The 17,081-nt window shown below is 39.1% G+C and overlaps 1 protein-coding gene across 10 annotated transcripts in view; it reads left to right on the top strand.

Annotated features, from left to right (window-relative positions):
- The window catches only part of COBL (cordon-bleu WH2 repeat protein), a 287,602-nt gene that overhangs the window by 243,958 nt on the left and 26,563 nt on the right, over window positions 1-17,081 (top strand). For all 10 annotated transcript variants that reach the window (XM_039522524.1, XM_039522526.1, XM_039522525.1 and 7 more), the window contains one exon: window positions 10,667-10,976. In XM_039522524.1, the coding sequence (XP_039378458.1) occupies window positions 10,667-10,976 (310 nt within the window). The remainder of the gene's footprint in view (window positions 1-10,666; window positions 10,977-17,081) is intronic.

The following is a 17,081-nucleotide window of genomic DNA, read 5'->3' as shown; positions in this document are numbered from 1 at the left end:
ACAGTGCAAATATTTGTAATAAAAAATAATATAAAATGAGCACTGTACACTCTGTATTCTGCATAACTGAAATCAATATATTTGAAAATGTAGAAAACATACAAAATATTTTTAAAAATGGTATTCCATTATTGTTTAACAGTGTGATTGTGATTAATCACAATTTATTTTTTAATCATGTGATCACGATTAATTTTTTTAATCGCTTTACAGCCCTATTTTCCACATGTAATTGGATACACAGGGCTTGATTGTCCCCTGTGCATGAAAATCCAGAAAAAGAGATGGAAAACTTCTGAAGTTCCCAACACTTGATTCTCCATTGTACTGTATTTTGTGTAGGCAGCTTGGTCTGTGTGAAGTTGTTGTCGTTGCAGCTATGCTGTGAAAGCTGAGGTGTAACCTGCAAAGTGGACATTGTTAGTGAAATAAATCTACACTGCACTGATTCTCCTGTTTGAGGACAGTTGGTCCAAGCGGCTGGCACAAATTAAAGCAGCCTTGAGACTACTGTAATCGCAAGCGCAAAATGTGTACAAGGAGAGCATCCAGTGACTTAATACTCCGTGTCTGCCTCTCTGCTGCTGTCTCAGGTGAGACTTGTCCCTTTTCATGCTTTCCTGGCACAGAGATGGTGGATCTGTAGTAGGTTCACTTTTGTGCAATATGGAGAGATTGTCCTTATAGAACCTATTTGCATAGGAAATGTGAATGTGTGTAGTGTCCAAAAACCATTGAGGATTTGTGCAGACAGGAGATGTAGGAAACAGGGGAAAGTGGCTAAATGATCTGAAGCAGATTATTGTTTATTAAGGTGAGGTCCTCCAATATTCAGCCAATAATGTTTGGACTGGGGAAGGGTCATTTTGTAGGCAAATGCTGAGTCTTGTACTACCATAGATTTGGAGGAATTTCACAGTAGCTTGTGCCATGGAAGTGAGATTTTTTTTCCCTAAGTGCCATTTTTCTCTGCCAATTTATTCTGCACATTAGTTAGGAACTGCTTGTGTCTATTTTACACAAAGCCAACTGACTTTCTTCATCTCGTGCTGCTCTCCAGATTCCCTGAATAGCAGTGACCAGATCTGTTCAGGGACTACTATATCTCCCGGGCTGCTGTAGACACAAGAGAATGGAGGGGTGGGAATTGGGTTATGGTTGGAGAGTCTTTCTCCCATTACCTGTGTATCAGCATTTGTGGCTATCTGACACACACCACCATTGAATTGGAACGGTGTAACTGATTCCATTACAGCAGAACTGTAGCTGCATCCCAGGATTAAGCCCTGTGGACTTTACCTGCCTGTGCCACATCTGCGGCAAAGATAGCCCCCATTCCTCATCCCACAAAACCAACTGTGGCTTCAGCACTATAAACCCACTTGTTTCCTGGGACAGAGCTGTAATGGAAGGTTAAACTGTATTATCCTGTTCAGCCACTAGGTGGCACAGTGTGAAAACTACTTTATTTAAACTAACCTCAGTCATACCAGGCAGATCATTAAAGGATTTTATGATGAACACGTTTGGTATGATAAGTAAGCTTTGTAGCCAGTCCATATCTGGCACAGAAGTACATGACATGATGTCAGGAGTAAACTAAGAAACAGAAGGAAGACACCAACAAAGGTTGCAAACGGAAGGAACAAAGCAACAAAGGTTGGAGGGTCTCATCAACATGCCGCTCTTGAATGCCTCAGAGAACGTCACCTTTGACAAACCTTCACAATGGACGACTGGAAGTAGTATTTTGCAAGATTTCAAACTGCAAACAAATTCCACAAAGAAAACTGTGATATACAGGTATCTTCTTTAACGTATGCTTTGGGAAAACAAGAAGAGCAATATCTTTAGATCCTTTGACTTTACTGAATGCAGTCACAAAGATGACTATGAAAGGATTCTGGCTATGTTTGATGCATAATGTATACCTCAGAGAATTATGGTTTATGAAAGAATATGTTTCCATCAGAGAATTCCAGAACCAGGAGAAAATGCTGAATGTTTTATGAGTTCTGCATATATTGTCTGAAAACTATGATTTTGGGAATGCAAAATATGAAAATATAAGACTGATGCTTGATATTGGATTAACAAATAAAAACCTTTCACAACAGCTACAACTGAAGAGAGATTTAACCCTAGCCACAGCTATACAGAGAGCAAAGAAGTCTGAGCTGATGAGACAGCAAAACCTTGACACACTTGAAAAACCTGAAAATAGCTTAGAAACTGTAAAGAGACACTTGAGTGTTAAAAGTCATTATCATAAAATCCCTGAGGCAAGCAGAAAGAAATTACAGGCTAACAGGGACAAATTCCAGCCTACATGCACAATGTGTGGAAAAAGTCATATCCCAAGAGATGATACATGTCCAACCAGAGGCATGGAGTATAATAAATGCGTGAAATATGGACAATTTTCAGCTGTTTGCCGCACCAAAGCAGTCAGGGATTCCACTCATACTATAGACCTTCAAGAGCCATAGTTTCTGGGATCTATTTCTTGTGACGAGATAGAGCCTGACTGGAGAATGAAACTGAATATTCATGGCAAGACTATTTACTTTAAAAACGACTCAGGAGCTGATGTCACAGTCATCTCAGAAGGGACTTACAATCACCTTCAGTCCCTCCCAGAGCTGAAGTCACCTGACATAGCTCTGACTAGCCCTGGAGGTATTCTGAACTGCATGGGCCAGTTCACCACAGAATCAGCTTACAAAGAAAAAAAAAGCTGTACATTCAGAGTGTATGTGATCAAATGGCCACAGACCAACAGCCTTCTCAGCCTCAGTGAGGCAGCAATGATGGGCCTGATGAGAAATGTAGAAGAACTCAATGGTGAATATTTGGTAATATTGGATTTTTGAAAGGCAATCCAGAACAAATAATCTTAAGAGACAATGCTGAATCTTACAGGTACACACACCTTGCAGGATTACAATGTCAATACCTCATAAAGTGGAAACTGAGTTAAAGAGAATGGAGCAGATTGGCATAAGTGAGAAAATCTCTGAGCCACCATATGGTGTGCCCCAGTGGTAACAGTTATCAAGAAAAATGGAAAAATATGAATCTTTGTGGATCTTAAAAGACTTTAATGAAGCAGTTGAGAGAGAAAAATATTTTCTCCCCAGAGTGAAAGGAACTATTATATTATCCAAAGTGGATGCCTTGAGTGGATTCTGGCAAATTCCTTTCGCCAAAGACAGTGCTACACTGACTAAATTTATCACATCTCTTTCAAAGATTACTTTTTGGGATTACCAATACACCTGAAATTTTCCAAAGAAAGATAGCAGAACTGTTAACAAGCACAAATAGAGTTTCAGAGTGGTAGCCGTGTTAGTCTGTATCAGCAAAAAGAACGAGGAATACTTGTGGCACCTGAGAGACTAACAAATTTATTTGGGCATAAGTTTTCATGGAAGATATATATATGAAAAGATGGGCGTTGCCATACCAACTCTAACCAGACAAATCAATTAAGGTGGGCTATTATCAGCAGGTGGAAAAAAAACTTTTGTAGTGATAATCAGGATGGCTCATTTCAAACAGTTGACAAGAAGGTTTGAGTAACAGTAGGGAAGAAGAATTAGCATGGGGAAATAGTTTTTTTAGTTTGTGTAATGACCCATCCACTCCCAGTCTTTATTCAAGCCTAATTTAATGGTGTCCAGTTTGCAAATTAATTAATTCCATTTCTTCAGTTTCTCATTTAAGTCTGTTTATGAAGTTTTTTTGTTGAAGAATTGTGACTTTTAGGTCTGTAATTGATTGTCCAGGGAGGTTGAAGTGTTCTCCAACTGGTTTTTGAATGTTATAATTCTTGACGTCTGATTTGTGTCCATTTATTCTTTTGTGTAGACACTGTCTGGTTTGGCCAATGTACATGGCAGAGGGGCATTGCTGGCACATGATGGCATATATTAAATTTGGTAGATGTGCAGGTGAACGAGCCTCTGATACTGTGGCTGATGTGTTTAGGTCCTATGATGGTGTCCCTTGAATAGATATGTGGACAGAGCTGGCAATGGGCTTTCCAGTAAGGATAGGTTCCTGGGTTAGTGTTTTTGTTGTGTGGTGTGTGGTTGCTGGTGAGTATTTGCTTCAGGTTGGGGGGCTGTCTGTAAGCGAGGACTGGCCTGTCTCCCAAAGTCTATGAGAGTGAGGGATCGTCCTTCAGGATAGGTTGTAGATCCTTGATGATGCGCTGGAGAGGTTTTAGTTGAGGGCTGAAGGTGACAGCTAGTGGCGTTCTGTTACTTTCTTTGTTGGGCCTGTCCTGTAGTAGGTGAATTCTGGGTACTCTTCTGGTTCTGTCAATTTGTTTCTTCACTTCAGCAGGTGGGTATTGTAGTTTTAAGAATGCTTGATAGAGATCTTGTAGGTGTTTGTCTCTGTCTGAGGGATTGGAGAAAATGTGGTTGTATCTTAGAGGTTGGCTGTAGACAATGCATTGTGTGATGTGGTCTGGATGAAGCTGGAGGCATGTAGGAAATTATAGCGGTCAGTAGGTTTCCGGTATAGGGTGGTGTTTATGTGACCATCTCTTATTAGCACTGTAGTGTCCAGGAAGTGGATTTCTTGTGTGGACTGGTCCAGGCAAATGGAGAGGCTGAGAGAGTTGTACAGACAGCCAAGAAAATCCTATAGCATGAAGATCCATTCCTTGCTCTTCTAAGCTACAGGTCAGTATCAGTAGCGGTTACTGCATATAGTCCAGCACGACTGCTGATGGGAAGACAATTCAGAACTACTGTTCCAACTTTGGAAAAGAATCTATCTCCAAACTGGCCAGACATGAAGAGAGTAGCCAAATTGGACAAAAAGTCTAAAGCTTATGAACACTTTTACAACAGACATCACTCAGAGAACTGACAGATCTAGAACCTGGTGACTGTGTTCATGTCAAATTGGGTGGAGAAGAAGGATGTCGTAAAGCTGTCGTAAAGAAATACAATTATTAAAGCTATGGTAAGAGACTAACAGATCACAGTGGAATACATTACAGCTGTCGTAAAGAAAAAGAATCCAGTGCCCAGGCCATATGTGGTTGAGCCTTCAACGGAAACCTTCAACATCTATAGTTTGTTCCTCAGAAGGAACAATCAACAGAGCAAACTGTTCAGATGACAGATGCAAAACAAGAAGACTCAAGGATTCCAAACTGATGACCAGAACCAGCTGTTGCAACTAATGGACAGACAGATGACCAAGTTGTTACATGTTGGGGTTGTGTAATTAGAAAACCAGTACAGTTCAGAGATGCTTAACGGATTAAACTTCAAAGACCGCTTGATAATGTACATATTGTAGAACTTAAAGGGGAAGATGTAATGGAATGCTAAACTGTATTGTACTGTTCAGCCACTAGGTTGCAATGTGTAAAATACTTTATTTAAATGAACCTCAGCCATACCTGGCATAGCATCAAAGGATCTTGATGAACACATCTGGTGCATGTAAGCAAACTCTGTAACCAGTCCATTTCTGGTACAGAAGTATGACACTCTGCAGAGGTTAAAGCCTTTCATGTGGAGGCCTCTAGATTATAATCGCATGTCCAGCTGCAGAAGCTGTACTCCCAGGGGCTCTGATTCTGGCTGGTGTCCCTGAGCCCCCGCTCTCAAAGCATGCGGAGATGACCATGCACAACATGCAGACTAATCCTGAGTAGGCCAGCATTATACTACACTAGGATGCTCTGGAGTAGGAAGGGGGACTGCACTGCGAAGAGTAGGGTGTCCGGATGTCCTGATTTTATAGGGACAGTCCCGATTTTGCCCCCCCCCACCTCCTGTCTCAATTTTTCACACTTGCTGTCTGGTCACCCTAGCGAAGGGCAACCATCTGTACCTTCTCCTGGCCCATGACCCCCGGGCCTTGCAGAGCAACCACAAGGAGATGTAAAGCCTCAGAGCTAAATCTAGGTTCCTTCCGCTGATGCCCATATGAATGACTATAGATATATATTGTGGTTACTGAGAAGAGCTGTCAAATTGATTGAGTTCTGCAAGGCTTTCAGTTACACACACACACACACGTATATCTACACTTCAAGCTGAGGGCTTGATTCCCAGCTTGAGGAGACATACCCATGCTATCTCTGACTGAGTTAGCATGTTAAAAATAGAGCACAACTCTGGCAGCAAGAGTGGTGGGAGGGGCTTGCCCACCCCAGTATGTGCCTAGCATCTCAGACAAGTACATATTCAGGGCAGCTAGCCCCTTCTGCAGTTCACACTGCCGCAATCAGAGCTATTGTGGGTATGACGACTCAAGCTGGGAATCACATCCGTCACTCAAAGTGTAGAGTGTAGAGATACCCATTGGCTGAATTCTCCCCTCACTTACATTAGGCAACCTGACTGAAGTAATTGGGCCTGGACTGGCATAACTCAAGGGAGAATTTGGTCCATTTTGTCTTTTTTGCTAATTCTGCTTAGTGAGAGCTATTAGTTTCCCGATTATATTTGCATTAAGTTTTTAGTCCATTGTTAAAAACAAAATAATTTTTCTAGAAAATGTCTATCTTGTATGAAGATTTCTACAGTGATCCTTGTATTACCTATTTTCATAATCTCTTGTAATCATTATAAAAATGAATTATAGACTATATTTTTGCTGTCACCTGCCATGCCTCTTATAAAGGTACATTTTCTTTCTTGACGATATACTACTGAATTTTTTTCAAATATTGCTTCTTTGTGTGACCCATGTCCAGCTTTTTATGACTATTGCTAATACTTAGAGCAATTGTCTAGAGGTTTTGAGCACTGTCACTAAAATAAGTATGTTGTAATATTTGGGCCATTATAAGAATTCAGTGTTGTTTAACATATGGTAATTTTTTTTATTATTACTTACAAAAATACTGTAATAAACCACTTGCAGTACAGCAAAATGATTTCACCCTGTGAAAAGAGAAAATTTGGCAGTGAAACAAGCAGTGGAAAGAAATCTGAAAATAATGGTTGCCCTGTTAGCACAGAGAGCAAATACTGAGAAGAATTAAAGGAACGTTTCATTTGTAAATCTATTACAGAGCCCTGATTATTCACTAGACAGGGGTTAAAGCAACAATTTCCTCTTTTAAAATGCATTTTGATTTGCTGTTTCTATCATGGCTGGATATGGCAGTAAACCAGCAATGTCATAAAAACAGAAGACGTAATTTGGAAAATAAAGCAGCTTAACCTGAATCCATTGAGAGAGTTTTTTGATTGGCTTCAGTGAGTGCAGGCTCATACTCTTAGGATATGCTTGTTTTAAAGTCTTGGAGCCTGAATCTGACCTCATATGAATGCAGTGGAGATACTCCAGGCTTACATCAATGTAACTAGGAACAGGATACATCCCCTGTCACTCATAAAATATTAAATGTAATAATCAGTTTGAAATTGTGGAAAATGTAAATCAGGCAGAATAGAACTGAAAGTGATGTCTGTACCATAAAATACTGTATGTATTTTATATATTGTATGTGTGTATGATGTGTATGTACAAATACATGCAATATCAAAATACATTCATTTATATGTATACTATCTGATTCTCCTCAGCTCAGAGTTTAGTGTTATCTTAATTACTTACAGGGTATTGAAATTAGAGTGACAAGGTTCCTTTTGTGTTAAGCAAGAGCTCACATTCCTGTCTGATGAGCTACTCTCCTCTTTGCCTCTAGATGATCACAGGAAACATTCTTAAAAACAAAACAAAAAAAAAACAAAAAAAACAACAACAACAAAACAAAACGTTTGTAACTTATGACTGACCTAATTGTGCAGTGGCAGGGCATTTTATTGCTAGGCAGGGCAGATCTGTGTTGCAAGACACATTTGGGCTTTCCAGAGTCCATATCCTGGTAGGTGAGAAAGTGTGCTGTGTATTGCTGGGCACCATCTAACTGCAGTTAGAGAAGACATGGCACACAGTATGAAATGTTAACGCTTATTTATCAACTGCAGGCCTAACTCTACACTATGTTACACTGGTACAATCCAAATGAAGTTCGTGGAGAAGCTGGATGTCACTGAGAGCGGAGTTTGGCCCCGTTGTATAGTTATTAGTATAGACAGCATTCCAGAGTGCAGCAGTGTTTCAGCAACATTAATTTATCTGTAGTAATTATTATCTATGGACCAAATCCTGAAGTCCTTACTCAGTCTATAATTGTGACTTGAGTGGCAGTTTCCACTGAGTAAGGATGTCAGGATGTGGCCGTATATTTGCTGTTTTGTTGGGAGTGGTGTGATAAGAGGAAGAAAGGAACAAGCATCTGGGTTTTTTTCTTTTAGAAGCAACTTCAATCATATCCTTACTCCTTCCTTGTTGAATAGGAAGGTGCCATTTTACACTGTCACTTTTCAGAGCAGAACTGCAGTTTAATTACCATGGGGAAGCCCTCACATTGAATCATGTGCCTGCAGGAGTCAAAGGCTTACACACTGGTTTCAATTCTCACTTGGGCCTAGCGGTTTGGAGGAGGGGTATTTATTTTGTTTTTCAGTGTATGGCGTAGGAGCTTTGGGGATCTCAAGACATTTCCTGTAACTGGGCGAGTTGCTGGATGATATTGGCAAGTGGCGGTCTCAGACCCATTTCTCCACATCAGGAGACATTTGCTGGGTGGGGGGAAAGGTGGGGGTGTTGGGAGACACAGGAGGAAGGGGAGAATTCTACAGGCAGACACATATTGCAGGGATCACTCCAGCACAGCTCTGGCAACAGCATATCGGACTTATTTATGGCATGTTTGTGGCAATAGATGTAGCCATTTTATTGTCACATACAGAACTTCATGCATCAAGGTATATTGCATTGTGCATTGCTTCATTCTTTAAATTGCTTTCTTACTTCACCATAATGTATTCCACTGTGATCTGTTTTTCTCTTACTATAGCTTTAATAATTGTATTTTTGAAAGTAATTGAAAACCAAGCAGCACAAACAGTATGGTGGTGTTTGTTTATTCTGTATTTTCTGGTCATGTTATCCTTTTTCAGTGTTGGTGATTATGTACTATGGTTATTCTCAGGTCTGTGCATGTGTTGATGCTCTTCTAAACACTTTCCTATACCATGACCATACCATAATCAATGTACTGCCTCTTATTTATTTTTAAGACTATTTTAACAGGATTTTTAAATAGAATAAAATCTTTGATTAAATGTGAAAAACAAGAGCTAGCATCATAGAAAATAAGGTCAACAAAACTGAGTAACATCCCCTTCAAACTTGCAGTAGAGTTTTTGCAGCAGCCTCAGTCATAAATACGTTCTGACAGCACTTATAGCTTTAATCATTACTTGTAACCCTATGGATTTTATTGTTTCTGCTGTCAGAAATCAATTTCAGTATTTAATGACATTGTGTAACTCAACCAAGGAGAATTTTGGTTTGATTTGATTTAAATGTTATTTGAAGCTTCATTGCTAAGATAAATCTTTTTAAAATAAATATTTTATTTAAAGCTCCATTTTGATGATACATCTTTTTTTTCTTACACAAAGTGGTCCTCAGTTGACTAATAGATATTTTAAAACCCTCAGGAATAATATACTGCAGCTCAAAATGTAACAAAACAAATTCAATAGTTGTTTGTCTGTATTCCTCTTACTGATTTGTGGATCGTGTATTATTTCTAAGTCTTGGGCTCTGATCCTGGAAACACTTAAGCGTGTGCTTGATCTTACCCATCATTGTAGACCCATTGGCACCAGTGGGAGTATTCACATAATTAAAGTTCAGCACAATTATAAATGTTTGTAGGATCAGGTCATAGCAGACATTTTTATCTAATCTCTCTATATATAATAATAATTCCTTTTGTTGAAAGAAATCTGTTTGGGACTCGAATCTGCCTCCAATCCATCATCAAAACTGTTGACATCAGTGGGAGTTTCCCTTACATGAATAAATTGCAGGATGGAGCCCAAATTTCTATATAGCTTTTGGGGAATTAAAAATTGTATATTTCACTTAAAGAAGGGGAAAAAAGCATAGGAAATTAATTGAAGTACTGAGTTAACAGTTATACTGTGTCTGTTAGAAGTCTCATTACTTACTTCATTTACAAGATTAAAGTTTGACTTGCAAAAGGAAAAATATTGTGTGTGTTCCCTGTTTCTTCTTTATAAAACTGAAATGTTGGGGTTTTCTGTTCTTAATAATAATAATAATTAATAATAATATAGTTCTCTTTGTTAAAGATTAACATAGTTCTGCCCCTTTGTTTGAAGGAACAGAAAGCTTCCACTCCTATAATTCTCCAAGAAGTTCTTCAGAGTAAACAGAGACAGACTTGAGTTTGCTGACATTTTTAAAGGAAAAATGGTAAGGAAAATAATGTTGAAGGGAGTATGTAAGAAGAGAACCACCTTTCAGGAAGCAAAGATAGGCAAAGTCCCCATTTTTTTTTTCCTTTTGCAGGTCATCTTTATCAAATGTCTTCTGTTTCTGGTCTGGTGTTTCTGGTGGCATTTCCATTCATTTCCAGTCAAGCTAGTATTTATATCAAGGGTGAAAACCAGGACCCATTGAAGTCAGTGGCAAAACTCCCATTAACTTCAGTGGATCCAGGATTTCACCCTATGTTCTTTCAGTTATCTAAGCATGAGCAGTGATTTTTAGCTAACTATCTTTACTGTATTTCATTCAGAGAGCCTGCAGCTTGCACATGATAATATTTATGTTGTGGATGATATGGTTTTGGAACTATCAGAGGTAGAGGAGACAACATCAGTAAGCAGCTGTTTTGCATCAGAAGACACCACTGAAGACTCAGGTGTTGTGAGTTCTCCATCTGATGTCGTATCTTTGGATTCACAAAATGACAATATGAAATTGAAAGACAAGCCAGTGAATGGTCAGGAGGACAATACTGAAAGGGATGGAACTTACGCAGCAGAGTTGTGCTCTGTGAGGAATACCTCCTGCGATAGCAACGATTCTGGAAATGCTCACCAGAGGTAAGTCCCACTTGTAAAATAGTCTAAAAAAATCTCATTTGCCTTTCTAATAGGAAAGCATTTAGCAAAGCCAGCTTCTGCTTTTTGTTGCTATTTCATAACCCAATGCCAAATAAACACCTAAGGGCTCATCCTAATGAAAATATTTAGTGCCAAAACGCCCTAAGATTATGTGCTTGTAACAACTGGCAGAAGTAACTTTTTTGTTTTAATTTGTAATTTCTTGCAAAATTCTGCTGCTCTTCAGGGCTGATTTCTCCATGAAGGCTAAAATAATTCTGTGTCATAGTTTGATTAATTCTGCAGCAGCGATAATGTATGAGGGAAGGGCTGTAATTTTATTGCAGATCGGCATAGCTACAGCAACACTGCCAACCAAGGAAATAATGTTTTTTAGACGAATAAATATTTTCCTGCAGTTTCTTCAGCCCAAATATCGCAGCACTCAGCTAATACATGAGAACCTGGAAACTGATTGCAAACACAAGTGAAACTGACTTTTCTATTATTTGCCAAAAGTCACATAGTGAGTCAGTGGTGGAACTGAAAAGAAAACTCAATTCTTAGTGCTCTGCTGATGCAAACCGGAAATCAAGGGGAGCTACGCCACCAGCAAGGAGGGTGGTCCAAGATGACACACAGAAGGGCACCCACTCTGTGTGATACTGCAAGATTCAAGGGGGGGGAAAAACCTGTTACTACTTGTTCAACACAAAGCCCGTGCTCCCTCTGTTTAGTATCTAATCTACTGTACCTTCAAAAGAGCATGTAGCATTGGCCTAATTATCTCCTTCCACACATTTCTGGGGCAAAACTTGAAGTAGGGGATAAATTGGCCTGCAGTCAATATTTAATCCCTAAATCTGACCCTGGGCCTGATCCTATTCCCATTGATGTCAAGACCCCTACAGATGTCTTTTTAACTCTGTCTTCCATGTGGCTTTTCCTTGCTGTATAATCCACTATAGATCCCCTAATAATTTCTTTATGGAGGATGACATAGACTAGCATAATAAGTATGATTAGCACTAACCACTTGATCCAAACACCATTGAAGTCAGTGGAAAGACTCCCACTGATTTCAATAGGCTTTGTATCAGGCCTCATGAGAGGAATAAGCCGTCTTCACTTGAAACAGCAAGACCCAAACTGATTAGATAAAATATGCATGTCCAGGCTGTTGTATACACTGCCCAAAAGTAACTACAATCTTCACTACCACAAACACTCCTTACTCATCCCCAAATTTCATATCATAATTGTGACTTTGAAGCACAAAATACACCACAGCATAGCCCAGTAATATAGCATTCCTAATCAGTGCAAAGTATTTTGCAGCATTTGATGGCATGTTTCATGCTTCTCAATAAAGTGAAAGACCTATTGCATGCCATTAAAACCTCACATACCACAGCTTAAAAGTCAACATCTGCCTTAATTTTCACTTCACTGTAAGGCAAAAACATCTCTCGTTTTGGACTCAGCTTTGCCTCTGATCCACACAAAGATGACAATAAAGCTATGATTATAGAAAATTTTAGGAAATGTTGCACATAAGCAAGAGATGTAAGTTATGGATCATGTGGGAAATATCACTTAAAATTTGCTAACTTTTGTCCATGTAAAAATCTCAGTCCTCATGTTGTGGGTGTTTTTTGCATGTATTACCTTTTATTTTTTTTAATTCACTTCCTGTGAGTATGAAATCACTTCAGATCAACGTTAGGGCCCTGTGGGAGCCTAAAATCTGTAATAGGTTTTAGTACTACGGCAACAGCAGCTGATGCTGCGGTACCAGAGATGCCGATAGCAAAATCTTTTAAACTGATGTGTTCTCTCCTATAGTGTGTGAATTCCAACTCCGCTCCTAACCTGTTTGCAAACAAACTAGTATTGAAAACAATGCCATTTTTACTCCCCTTGAGGTCAACTCCTTAAGTCTTCAAAAAACCACTTCTTAGGAAAGAAAATAATGTTTGTTTTATTTTTTAAATACCTGTTTGTATTAAAATCTTAGGTTCATGATCTGAATTTGAGTCAGTTTTGAGCACTGCAGGAAAAATTACAGCATGTCATTTTCAAAGCTTCTATGTCATAGCAGATCCACTGCCTATGTAGTAAAGTCAGGTGAAAACTTTGGGATTTTATATAGTTCCTTAGATGAGCAGGGACTGTAGAAATGAGCCTTCTACACAATCCCCTCTCCTCCATCTGGGAGCTGAACTCCCGGTGAAGTCAAAGTAGAGTTTTGTATGAACGTTTACAGTAAGTTATACTTTCTTATATTTCTGTTCCTTAACATTGGAGCTCCAGTAGAAAACAATGCATGAAGTTCATGAATTCTTGCTACATTTCTACCAGTTCCAGATATTAGGATCTAGCTCAACTTTAAAATAAAATAAAATAAAATAAAATAAACTGGAAAGTATGTAATTGCTATAAAGGACAAGTAATATGTGATGTAAAATGCCATTTTTTGATTCACTTTAATAATCCAGGAGCCAATTAGTTTTGTGTTATATGAAAGTGCACCAGTTAGCAAGAATGGGACAGAGTCATCTATGGTTCTGAACTCCATTGAGCCCAGTGCAGTTACACCAGGGACTAGTTTGGCCCAGTATTTGAAAACTGATTGTAAAGGCTGTTACAGGAGATTCTAAACATTTTGTATTATTTTTACTAATCATTATAAAGTTGACTAAACGCTAGGCTTTAGTTACCTTACAAAATAAGTAATTTCTAGGAAAACAGACCTATTACAGAAAGAAAAGGTCTGAGTCTCATTTGCATTGAAGTCACTTTACACTGTTCTGGAAGTGGGAGTAAATTACATTCACTCACTTTAAGGCCCGTCTGCACTGCCAGTGCAGTAAAGAGCCTATGAGTAAGTGAAAATCAGGTCCAGAGTGTTTACATAAGCTAATGAGTCCCACATAATGCTTAGCTCATGCTCCAGGAGGTATTCTGCGATGTTGCCTACTTTTGGCAAATTATATTTTTTAATTCATTTTCTTAAGGCTTCCAGGGGCCTTCAGGCATGGGTGGCTTTAAAAATTAAAAGTTTATTTATTATTTATTATCATAAGGGATGTATGACTAAACTCTGAGAAAGTGCAACTGAAATGCATGCCAGTCTTTGAAAATCACAGGAGAGAATTACAATCCGAGTCTGCCCATCAAATGCTATGTAAGTCAGTGAAAACCATGTGTGCATTCAAAGGCAAAATCTGGCTCTTAGTATGCAGTAGACGTATGTGTTTGCAAGCATAAATCTATCCTCAGATATGAAATGACATGTACAGCTATCTTCACACTTTCAGAACTGACAATGCTACAGCAATTGTGTCTCCAACGAAGTTTTCTCAAGTAGAAGGTCTTATAGGGTACTACCCATAATGCGCAGGGCAGAGAGATTTCAAAGTAAAACCCCAAATCCTGCGAGCTGCTCCAGCAGGTGACCAGAATGCTAGAGCTGTGTAAATAATATATTTTTCGTTTCACTGGCGATTCCAAAAAATTGACAGGGAGGAGAGGGAGAGATTTTTGGATCAACCCAAAAATGAAGTCTTTTGAAATTTCTGGTGAATGGGAAAAAAAAGATAGGGCGTCAGATAAAACATTTTGTTTTGATTTCAAGCATTTTAATGTGTTTTCAATAAAATTAAATGACATTTCTAAATAAAAAGTGGTTTTGAATCAAACATTTATTTTCAAAAATGTCTGAACAAAATGTTTCTTTCTTTTTATCAGCTTTGTTCTTTTTCAAAAGGAATAGCTCACTGATACCGACACAAATTTGTGAAATGTTTTAGTGTCACCAAATCTGCATTTTTGGCAGGAAAAAGTTTTGGACAAAAAATTTCACCCAGCTCTGCCGGGTGCCCATGCTGGAGTCCTATTGCCTTCATAGAGCTTTGCCCATGCACAATGAGCAGCTTGCCGGGTCACTAATTTTCAAAAATGTAATTTCATGTCTGTTTTGGGGTTAAGTAGAGCACTGGACTGGGAATCCAGTCTATTCTGGGCTCTGCCATCAACTTGCTGTGTGACTTTGGGCAAGTCACTTCACCTTTCTTTTCCCTCTGGTTTCCTTCTCACCATTGGTCTGTTTTAATTGTAAGTTCTTAGGGGCAGAGCTTGTTTCTTGCTATGGGTATGGCTACATTGAAGCTGGGAGGTGTGATTCCCAGCTCACATAGACATACCTGTGCTAGCTCTGCTTGAGCTAATATACTTAAAATAGGAGTGCAGCCAGTGTAGCACGAGTGCCGGCTCAGGCCAGACCTGTGGGTCTGGGCAGTTGTACGCAGTTAGCTAGCCCAAGCTGCCACCATTCTACCCTGGCCTCACTGCTGTTTTTAGGTGGCATCTCAAGCAGAGCTAGAGAGTACATCTATGCCTAAGTGTTTCACAGTGCCTAGCACAATGTTCTCCTGGTTTCAGTTGGGGGCCTTAGGGTCTACCATAATAGAAAAAATGATTGTAAGCATCAATAAGCATTGACCCTGAACAACCTTTCAGCCTAACTCACTTCCTTAATATCCCTCTTTGCAACTGGCTTCTTTTGGTTAGCGTCTTATCACATACCTGCTCACAAAATTTTAATATATAGTATTCTATGAATAATAAGCAAACCACAGAGAAGTTAAAATGTTGCATACGTAGCAATAAACACATCTCATGATCTCTCACGGTTGTTACTCCTGTCCTCCCATACCCCCTCTTTTCCCATTCTTTGTTTGGTGTCAGCATGCCAGCTCCTTGGGGCAAGGATCGGTCACTTTTATATATCTGCAAAGCATCATGCACACCTACTGTGTGGAACTGTATAAATAATTACACACAAAATGCTGTGTTAAAAGAACATTATTCAGGTTGTAAAATCAAGCAGTCAAAAGTTAGGCTCTGCCAGCGCAACCTTCATTTGCCCCCCTTGTGCTTTTGTATTATGACATAGTCTTTAATCACCTGATCACATATAATTTTTTCTGCAGGACCCCAGCCTTATTCTGTGCACAGGATGGATAGTGCTCACTTAATGAGCAGCTATTCAATATTTTGTTTGATCCTCTTTGCTCAGTTTGGGGCCCATGCCTTCTTTACTGCACACTATTCAAACCCTGCTCTGAAGTCAGAATGATTAATTTCCTCATGAGCTTACCTATGATGCTCATCATTCTTGTATCCAAGCACTTCCTGAACACTAATTAATTTATTTTCACAGCCCCCCCGTGAGGTGTGGGGTTGGCATTACCCCCATTTTACACATGGGAAATTGAGACACAGAGAGATTAAGGTCAAAAGTGTCCACTAATGTTGGGTTCCCATTTCAGACTCCTAGGACCTGATTTTTCAGGGTACTTAGCAGTACATAGAACTTAATATGTTCAAATATAGCTCTTGCTGACCTTGAAGTTGCAATGCTGAGGGCTCAGCACTAGAGCTGGGTGAAATGGTTTTAGCAAATAACGTTTTTGCTGAAAAATGCTTTTTGCGGGGCTCCAAAACCATTTGCAGATTTGGGTCAAATTGGACTGATAGTTTCAGCCAAAGAACTATGGGGAAAAATCAAAAAAGTCCAAACATTTTTTCTTTGACTGTTACGAACCATATCATTTTGGCTTTTTCATTTTGAAACAGCATTCTATTTTGAAATCTGACCAATTTTTTAAGACACACAAACACACACACACACACACACAAAGGTGAAAACCGCCCAAAAATGTCCCAATTGAACCAAAAAGCTTGAAAAAAAAATTGGTTTCAGTTGACCAAAATATTTTTGGTCTATTCAAAAGAAATATTTTTCAAGTTTTCAATTTGACAAAAAAATTCAAAAAAAATTGATATGGGTTCGAATTAAACCCATTTTTTCCATATATTTTGGTTGAGCCCCCAAACTCAAATGAGTCTCAACCATTTATTTGGCCTGCTCTGTTCAGCACTTCTGCAAATCAGGCCCCAGAGCCATAAGTTGGGCACCCAGAAAATGAGGAACATACCAATTAGTGATTGTCTATGACAAGTTTGATTTAAGAGACTTGTTTAGCATTTCTCAGGAACCCTGTGACGCAAGCAAGAATAGAGTTCAGTTCTCCAAGGCCG

Source organism: Mauremys reevesii, linkage group 2 (genome assembly GCF_016161935.1).
Source record: "Mauremys reevesii isolate NIE-2019 linkage group 2, ASM1616193v1, whole genome shotgun sequence".
NCBI lineage: Eukaryota > Metazoa > Chordata > Testudines > Geoemydidae > Mauremys > Mauremys reevesii.
Note: the sequence above shows the minus strand (reverse complement) of the source record. Positions and strands in the feature narration are given on the sequence as shown.